Genomic DNA, 9,730 nt, shown 5'->3' with positions numbered 1-9,730 from the left:
TTCAGGACCATTGTCCCAGAAGAACCCTTTACTCAAAGAGCGGCAAATCAGAGCCAGACTGAGGTTTGCCCATAAACATTTGAAAGGTAAAAATTAGTTTTGGGAGTCCATCCTTTGATCTGATGGAACTGTTTGGGAACATGGATGTTTATTATGTTTGGCCAAGAAAGGCAGAGTCCTTCACCCCTAAGAACACTGTTCCCACAGTTAAACATGGTGGAGGGAGCATCGTACTGTGGGGCCGTTTTACAGCCTCAGGCACAGGGAGCCTTGTTTGGGTGCATGGCATCATGGAAAAAGAAAGTTATGTTGACATTTTGAGGGATGATTTGAAGAAATCTGCTCATTGTCTCGGCTTTGGTTGTCACTGGGTCTTCCAACAAGATAATGACCCAAAGCACAAGTCAAAATTGGTCCAACAGTTCTAAACCAAGGTCCTGGAGTGATCTAAATCCTTTGGGGAATCTGTGGTGGGTGCTCGAGGTGAATGTCCATGCTCAGAAACCATGTACTTTGGACCAGCTGGAACAATTTGCATTGGAAGAATGAGCCAAAATCCCTCATGAGACATGCTACAACTTTGTAGAGAACTACTTGAAGAGGTTGTTGTCAGGTGTGGCTCAGAAAGGATGAACTATTGACTACTAATGGCCAGGGGGCTAATAATTTTGGACGTGTCATTTTTACCTTTTCTTGTTTATATTAATTGCATCAATATAATAATCCTAATCACGCATAGTGAACAATTTGGACTTTGTTATTTTGGAAACATATAAACCATAAACACATGTTGTTAATGGTAATTTTCATGGAGAAATCAAGGGTTTTATGTGATTTCACAAGGGGGGCTAATAATTTGGGCCTCAACTGTATGTCAGAGTACTTGATTTATGGCAGTCTCTTATTTTTAAAACATATAGCGAATGGCAGTTTGACTGTTCGTTGACATCTGTTTCAGGCTAAATGGAAGCTAGCTTTTATAATTGCTTAATGTTGAAAGTATATCCTGTTGAATTTTTCATTGTAACATCAATTTTAGAAATACTTTCTGCAGATGATACTCAGAAACACACAGAACATTGTTCTATGTATTGTCAAATATCTATATATGAGATACATTATTGTTAATTGAGCTTAACGTCTCATTGAAATAACAACACAACATTTATGAGAAATGTTTCTTCCTTAATCATTTTACGTATAAACCAACAGAAGAAGTATATCTGAAGTGAATATGAAACTGTTAAGGGTGGGAATTTACCACCTAGTTGTTTCCCAGACCAACACAAGGGCTTTTCTTCCTCTACAAACAGTTAACATTTGTGTGTAACCACACACCATGCCAGCACCATTATTTCAGCTAGAGAAAGTAAAAAAGAAATCTGAATAGTGGTCAAAGGATTTACATGAAGTAACCAAACATTTTCTGGAGGGTTAAAATAACTTTAGATGAGTCTACACTGAACTTTACACCTTTCTACGATGACTCATAGTTAGCCTTTGTTTTGAAGTAAATATTTATTGTGTTCAGTAAAATTCACTCATCTTTTTTTTTTTATCAGTCATCAGAGTCTACGTGAGTCTTTGCTCTCCCTCAATTATTTGGTGCTTATTAGAAACCTCCCACAGTCATTTCAAGGGAAAAGAGACCACAAATGAGGGTATCTCAGGTTACAATCTCAATAAATGGCTCTTGGGTTTTTCCAATAAGCGAGGCCTCAAGCAGAGGAGTGAGAATCATTTAAACATGTCAGCTTTCTCCAAATTCAGGGCTGTTGATGTCGGAGCATGCTCGACAAGCTTTAGCTTTTCATTTTTAACAAATTGTCTTAAACTGCTATATTTGCTTTGGTAATTTTTAAGATGTAATGAATCACACCGACACTGACATTTCACTTGAAAAAGTGAATTGAAATGAGTTCAAATGAGAAATATTCTTCTACATATTTGAAGTGAAAACAATCAGACGTTCATTAAGACTTAAATGATGCTTTAGTGAAGACTCTAATGCAGATTCTGTGGGACCAAAGACTGAGTGTCATTTTACACTTAGATGTAGAAATTAAGGTGCACTAAATAAAAGCTGTCAATGTGTTTTGTTTTTCTCTATATTTGTACTGTATTGTGTTTTTTTGACCGATCAGCTCCCCACTCCGTTTTCTCTCTTTTTCTTTTTACAGTCTCAACACTCTTGGACAGCGTTAAATGCCAAGCATTAGAGATGTCTGCCCTTGCCCAAGCTCTTCAAAATTCCTGTGATGGTGGAACATGTTTTTGTGTGGGAGGGCTGTTCTGCCAAGCAAAGCTGTTTTGGTCCTGAATCTTCTTTTTTTTTCCTCACAAGAAAAAAACCTTGTTCTTGCATCACCAAATGCTACCTCGTGATGAGGGCAAAGAAGAAAATATCACACAAGTTAATGCAAGTGTAGCTTTTGCAAAGTCAACCCTGACATTAGTGCAGATTTTGTTGGGCGTTAAAGCTGCGGTATGTGACAAACACAGTTTCTCTGGGTCTTTCTCAAGTGAAAACCCTCACATTTCACTATTTCCCAGCATGCACCCTCCCCCAAACTGCTCGTATTCAGTTAATACGGCCTCCTCACACTGTACATTTTCTTCAAGATTCCCCAGTCGTTAAGAGTGAAAGACAGTTTGGGAATTCTTTGTGGTGTTCTGTCTCGATGCCCCCAGCACATTGCTTCACCTTACTGCAGCTGGTGTGAATGAAAACACGGAAACTACCATGAAGAACGTGTAAATATTCACAAACCAGTCATCCATGAGGACACTAAGGATGCGTTGTCTCATGAGAATTTAGTCGAAACATGATGATTTCATGTGTGGTGGGTCAAAAAGTGTACGAGGGAATGCCCAAGGTTGTAGTCTAACACATTTACACACACACCCCCATATAAACACACCCACTCAATAATAATAATAAAAAATTTAAAAAATTTGTAAAATAAAAACACAGACAGGTCTTCAGGAGAATATTTATTTTAATTTAGTTTTGCTCCCACTATTAAAAAAACGTGTAAAATAAAAACACAGAAAGGAGAATCATTTTTTAAATGTAGTTTTGCTCCCACTATTTCCAACCCAAAATGTTTGTTATTAAATGCCTAGGTCAACATGTTCAACTTTTCATTCAAATTATTGAAACTATTTTTAGCCCTTCACTTTGTTATTTTTCTGGACTTTACAAGATTACCCTACATGCTTAACTTTCCACCAGACATGTGACTTCCAGTCTAATGCAACTTACCCCGATTCTTACCAGAAACCACATCAGACAGCTAATTAGGTTGACAGCAAGAGTCAGAGAGAGAGAGAGAGAGAGAGAGAGAGAGAGAGAGAGAGAGAGAGAGAGAGAGTCAGAGAGAGAGAGAGAGAGAGAGAGAGGTAAAAGAAGAGAGCGCGAGAGAGTGAAAGAGAAGGAGGAGTGACTGAAAGGGAAAGAAAAGAGGGAAGAAAGAGACTCATTAAGACGAGTTGTTCTCAGCACTCGTTCCGCTACACGGGCTCTCTCTTTCTTTCTCACACATACAAATACACACACACATACACCACACACGCACACTCAAAAACACAAAGCAGAAGTGGACAAAGACACACAGTTTCAGTCGCGGCGGTTGGCTATGGCTCAGGGATCTGACAGCAATGACACAAGCTACAAGTCCCCATCACCTGGAAGCAGGCCGGTAAGTGTGCTCTTCACAATAAAGTACCACATGTATTAAGTTTGTTCCTGTTTTTTACTGAGGACATTACAGTTCCTGTGTATCAAATGTTACAAAACTCAGCTTAATCTCGTGTTTCATGTAACTTTGGTGGGCAGAAACACAAGCCAGGCCAACAAAGACTGTTCACTCTTTCACAGTTTCTCAGTGTTTCACTTGCACACATGGGCTGCAGGCATGACTCGCCTCCAAGTGTAGGCTTTTGTGAATTACAAAATGTATCACTTACCCAAGTAGTGGGAATCCTTTGTTTTTGCACGTCCTAAAACTGTGAATGATTTGAGAGCTGTCAGGAACACATAGTGTGGTGAATAACCGTGTTTCTGTGCATGTGACTGCTTTCACGTGTGTCAGTCTGTAGCACATTTTTGTCACCTTTCATGCTAGAGTGTACCGTCCAAGTCTAACATTGAAACTGTTTTTTTTAAAGATTGTTTGATAGGATGCAGGCTGGGATGCTCAGTTTATGTGGATGAACTCGTTTCCAGCATCTTTACATGTTTTGGGTTTTCAGTGACAGTTCAGAAGACGTTAGATTATCAATCTTTTGTCTCTTTGATGTGTAACTGACTCAGCATTTTGAGATGAGATTAGTTATTACGATACCAAGCATTCAAGTGTTCAGGACATGAAACAGGGTGTGTGTTTTACCTAACCGATGACTCAGCCACTCCCTGACCTCGCCCTTCACGATAGGTGTGAAGCTAAGCCCCATCTTTTGCCAAACTGTCATTGAAGCAGACACGGTTTTCAACGAATAAAACCACCACCAGTCAACCGCTTCAACTCCTGTATGTCATTGCGCACACACTAACTGTGTTCTTTGTACTTGTTAGAGCTCCTCAGATGACGCAAAGAAGGTGATGAGGAGAGAGAAGAACCGGATCGCTGCTCAGAAGAGCAGGATGAGACAAACCCAGAAAGCTGACAGCCTACATTTGGTGAGGATACCTCTCTCTGCAACATATGCTTTACAAATACACCAAAAGCATCATGACTAATCAGTCACATTTATGTCTAAAATGACAACCAAGCAACAGAGAAGATCTAACTTTTGCTCTGCTCAGAAAGTATTTTGTGTACAACTATAAGAAGGGCAACCAAGGATGTGTTTCTCCTTGAAATATTTGCTTTCTAAAAATCTTTAATGTGCTGCCATTCTGGTTGTAAGTCAGATTGTTTTCATAAATTCAAACCCCTATATATATTTAGAATATGCAGAACAAGCTGGAATACATTGGCAAGTAACTGTGTCGAGATTGTCAAGTTGTCATCTCAGTATTCCAATGCCTAAGGATAAAAGAGGGAAGATATTTGCGTGGCCCAATCAACTTCTATTTCTACACATGGAAACAAACCTACTGTAACAGTCTGTGGTGCTTTCTCTGTGCCCATGCAGCGCTCTCAGTCCTCGAGGATACAGTTTGTACTATATTTACAAGATGCTACCTGACCATGTGGCGATGTGTCATGGCTTCTGTTGGGCTGCACACTTGGACGCTGCTCTGTGTGTTTGCAGAAGCTTCAGGAATAAATTAGCACGTGTGGGCAATCACTCCCTTTTGCTGCAGAATCCAGAGCCAGGGAACTGCAGCGCTGAATTTCATAACACAAGTGTGCGAGGTTGTTTATGTTCCCCCCCATTAATCCTTTAGTGCAGATCGTTTCACGTGGAAGTTATTGGTCAGTGTGAAGTGTGAGTCTGTTGTTTCATTTTTTACTTGTTTGAGATGGCATGGCTTTTACTTTTTTTAGTATTTGTTGTACCAGTCTCTTCTACAATACTTATGTACTGCAGTTATAAACCTTCTGTAACCTCCAACATGTCTACGTGCTGTCACTCTGTCACTCTGACGCCATGCTGTTCTGAGAGCAGCTGTTTCTGTGAACTTTATCAGACAACCTAAAGAGATTTTGAACTCAGTAAAGCACAGTGTGGGCAGTAGCAGATCCATAGATGTGAATTTTTCTTGTGAACTAAGTTGTATATCATTGATCTCTTTAAATATGTGTCACAGTCAAAGAGTACACCAGGGGACCACAGTGCAGAGTCTGTGGTTTTTCTTTCATCGTCTCACTAGATAAACAGGAAGGTGAATTTTCCCTCTCTATGACACTACGGCTTATTTCCTGTTTCTTCACTAGTAAATTTTTTTCTTCTGTTTAAATGAGCTTGAAATTGTATGCCGTGGGCAGCCGGGGAGAAAAAGGCAGTCACTTCTTGTAAAGTGCTAGCAGTGGGCTGTATTTGGCTAAGTGACGCATGTGCAGGGGTTTGCCCAAAGCCTCTGTGACAGTAAGGCCTACAGATCAGTGTTATTGTGATCTTTAGTCCATGGTGAGATGACCTTTTCATTACCCAAGTGGAAGATTTCTCGCCTGCTATTCCCACAACAAGAAGAGAAAAAATTACGTGCCGTTTGCTCTACTTCTTTCATCTCCAGAGAGACACGTTAGAGGGGTTGTTTTAGAAAATGTCATCATGGCACATTTTCAGGTTGTGGTGTGTGTGAGCTGCAGGCTGCTTACACTGTAAAGTTTGAATAAGTATTCATAAGTTGCATTTACAGTCTTTTCAGAAATAAGTCACATTAGAGTCATTTATTAGGAACACTGTATGTTTGATATGTTTTAATGAACTGTCAAGCATCCTTTGTGCTTTAGAGCAGGGGTTCCCAAAGTGTGGGTCGGGACCCCCTCGGGGGTGGGGAAACACAAATGGGGGGTCGTGAGTTGTCTTCCAGAATGTTTATTTTTTTGAATGATCTAAAAATATTACATTTTACCCATTATAGTAAAAATTATCGACCAAAATAGTAGCTAACCATGAAATAAAACATTGAAAATAGAAAATGTAATGAGTGCTCTGCCCTTCTTTTTGCAAGATGACTCCTAAGTTTAGGGTTAGTGAACAGTTAATTATCAAAAGCATGAGTAGCAGAAGGTTAATTCATAACAGCACAGGAAACACAGCCACATGCTCATATAGGTAGGGTCATTTTCTGCAAACTAGCTAAATGAAGCCACATTAGATCACTTTGAGGGACAGTGGGGGTCGTGAGTCTTTAGCATCTATATTTTGAGGGTCGCGGGCTGAAAAGTTTGGGAACCCCTGCTTTAGAGTATTAAATTCACACTAGACAGTATTAATTGACTGAACGAGTATACGTTGTAACCCTATTGTCAGAACAATAACTAGCAGTCCGTTAGGTAGTTTGTCAATTTTTGAAATGATTGTACAGACGAAATGCTGGTCGTGAATTGTGTCTAGCTGTAGCGTAGCTGCTATAATGCTTTACAACCTGGATGTAAACAAGCACAGATGGCATCTTGTATCCTGTGCAGTTTGTCAGTACTTTCATCTAGTAACTGGAGTTAAAGTTGTGTGTAGGCTGTGTCTGGTTAAACTGACATAGGCCTATAACCACTTGACTGGAACAATGTGTGACCAGCACAGACGTGTGTGGACGTTAATCGTCAGGAAGAACCAAAGTTAGGTGGTGCTAGCTCTGCTAATTTTAGCCACATACTGCAAACCAATTTGACATTGTTTACCCACACACTGTGATCACGTATTTAAAAGTATTAGATACACAACAGGAATGTTTTAATACTTTTCTTTTCACTCATTTTCAGTTTTTTGCTTATTTCTTCAGATGTAATGATTTTTCTCTACAAAAATACAGTACCCCCTTATTTTAAGGTAAATTGGAGCATAACTCTTTGAAACAGAAATACAGGTAGCATACCTTTAAACTTTCACCCTGCGTTACTTCAATCTTTTTAAAGAATACCACACTTTTATTGTTGATTATTCAGTCATTTCTTTCTTTCATTTATTTCCTCATGTAGCTTGTTCACAACAGAATTTTGCTTTAACATTCAGTAACTAGTAGGAATGCACCCATCCTACTTTTTAGGTCCCGATACCGATATCAATACCTGGACTTTGGTATCTGCCGATACCTATACTAGCCGATCTGATCCTGGAATTGATTTAACAATCTCTATTCTTTAATGTGAGGATAGAATCATGTTTTGGCAACTTCAGGCTTTTCTGACTTTGTAAACCAAAATAAAGTAAACATTTTTAAACTGACAGTATCATTACTCAAGAGATTATAAATGTGTACCAGCAGTCTGGTGAGTTAATCTTCATAACCAATAGATATTGTAAACACAGAAAAGCATAGAACTGAGATGAATAGATCTGTCATATGGATCGGCACTAAATATCGGCCCCTTGTCACCGATATCTGATCTAGCTTATTGAGTCCGATCTAGCCGATATCCGATACCAGGATCGGACCTGTGCATCCCTGGTAATTAGCCTTAGACACACTGAGTAAAAGCTGGTGAGTATGTCATTAGTTATTTAAGGATTGGGTCGCCAAAGAAATAGAAAACGGACAAATTCAAAACTCCAATCTGATGATGAGGATAGAGGAGAAGTCACAGAGTCACTAATGTTGTTATAAGCCATGTGAAAAAGTAGGTGTCATCACCAATTTTGTTCCTAAACCGACACAATAGTTGTGAAAAACTCCCCTCTAAAACCACAAATGTCAGCCTTTAGACAGAGCTAGATCAAAGTGAGGAGATCATCAAAGTTCCAAAGAAATAAGACTCATTCAACCACAAATGTGTACAGAACAGGCAATTTATTTCATGGTTTACATAAATAAGGGTAGACCAAATAGTTGGACCAACCAGGGGAAGACTGATTTTGCCAAACGCACAGCCCATTCACAAAAATGAAAAGTATCTGGGTTTTATGACCACACTTTTATTGTTGATTATTCAGTAATTTCTTTCTTTTATTTATTTCCTCATGTAGCTTGTTCACAACAGAATTTTGCTTTAACATTCAGTAACTAGTAGGGATGCACCAATCCTACCATGAGTAAATGCTTCAAAGATTCTACAAAAGTAGAATCACACCACTTGTATGCCATCCAGTTTGGTGTAACCACACAGGCAGACCTCTTTGATACTAACAAAAGACACTTCTGCTCAAACATCCTGTCCCCTTTTTTGTTCGCAGGAGAGTGAGAACCTAGAGAAAGAGAATGCTGCCCTGAGAAAGGAGGTGAAGCAGCTGACGGAGGAGGCCAAGTATCTGACGTCCATGCTGAGCAGCCACGAGTCAGTGTGCACCAGCCTGGCTCCTCAAACCCCCTCAGAGCACCTGTACCCTCACGGCAGCTACCACCACCAGCACATCACTGTACCACACTACCAGCACTGATCTGACCCAGGACCTGCTGCGAACAGACGACTGACCTCAACGGAGAGAAAGAGAGACTGAGTGGAGATGTGTCTTTACATGTAAATCATTGTTCAATATGTCTGCCAGTCAACGATGGTGTGAAGCCCAAACCAGAACATGCAGTATTCAAGAGTATTTATTTTGCTTCTGCTCATGCCTTTGCTTTTATCTGTTTGATATCAGTATGTGAACTTGTAGAATTATCTACCAGTCTATGTTTACATTTGGAGAAAGAAAAAAACAAACCTACTGTACGGAACTGAAGATAGTATTTTTGTAAATTGCTTTGTTTCCATGTGACTGAGGGCACTTCTGTCATTGTGACATATTTTGAACCTCTCATGTTTGTTAATGTGTTTTAGTGTGTAAATGTAGATGGTTAACGCTCAGGAGCTTTTGACAGTATTGATTGTGGACTAAGAGAATGTAACGTCAAGATCCTTTTTTTTTTCCTTTTTCTTTTTAAAAAAGAGGCTCAAATGTACCAAAAAGGGGGAGATAATGGGCATTGAACGGGTCTTGACTTGAGTACTGGGGATGATATTGATATGTGAGAAGAACCAGCAAAGATATTTATTAAATTTGATGCCTTTTACTGAATCGTCCAGTGGGTTCTTTGTCATGCTGTTGATGAAAAGTCTTCTCTTGTGCTGATGACTGTACGGCGATAGATGGCGCTGTTCACCAGAATGACAGGTGAGGTTAAAGTGTGTTGTGAGGC

The 9,730-nt window shown here is 39.6% G+C and overlaps 1 protein-coding gene across 1 annotated transcript; it reads left to right on the top strand.

Moving 5' to 3' along the window:
- The first annotated feature begins 3,410 nt into the window (after positions 1-3,410).
- On the top strand, positions 3,411-9,609 carry batf (basic leucine zipper transcription factor, ATF-like). Its single transcript, XM_034699625.1, has 3 exons — positions 3,411-3,701; positions 4,577-4,681; positions 8,785-9,609. The coding sequence occupies exons 1-3, from the start codon at positions 3,639-3,641 to the stop codon at positions 8,986-8,988; spliced, it is 372 nt and encodes a 123-aa protein (XP_034555516.1). The 5' UTR covers positions 3,411-3,638; the 3' UTR covers positions 8,989-9,609.
- Positions 9,610-9,730: the final 121 nt, after the last annotated feature.

This window comes from Notolabrus celidotus, chromosome 13, assembly GCF_009762535.1.
Source record: "Notolabrus celidotus isolate fNotCel1 chromosome 13, fNotCel1.pri, whole genome shotgun sequence".
NCBI lineage: Eukaryota > Metazoa > Chordata > Actinopteri > Labriformes > Labridae > Notolabrus > Notolabrus celidotus.
This window is presented reverse-complemented; position numbering and strand designations above follow the sequence as displayed.

Coding starts and splice junctions, on each gene's coding strand:
- batf (XM_034699625.1), top strand. CDS start 3,639: ATGGCTCAGGGATCTGACAGCAATGACACAAGCTACAAGTCCCCATCA. Junction 3,702..4,576: donor CATCACCTGGAAGCAGGCCG/GTAAGTGTGCTC, acceptor TGTACTTGTTAG/AGCTCCTCAGATGACGCAAA. Junction 4,682..8,784: donor AAGCTGACAGCCTACATTTG/GTGAGGATACCT, acceptor TTTTGTTCGCAG/GAGAGTGAGAACCTAGAGAA.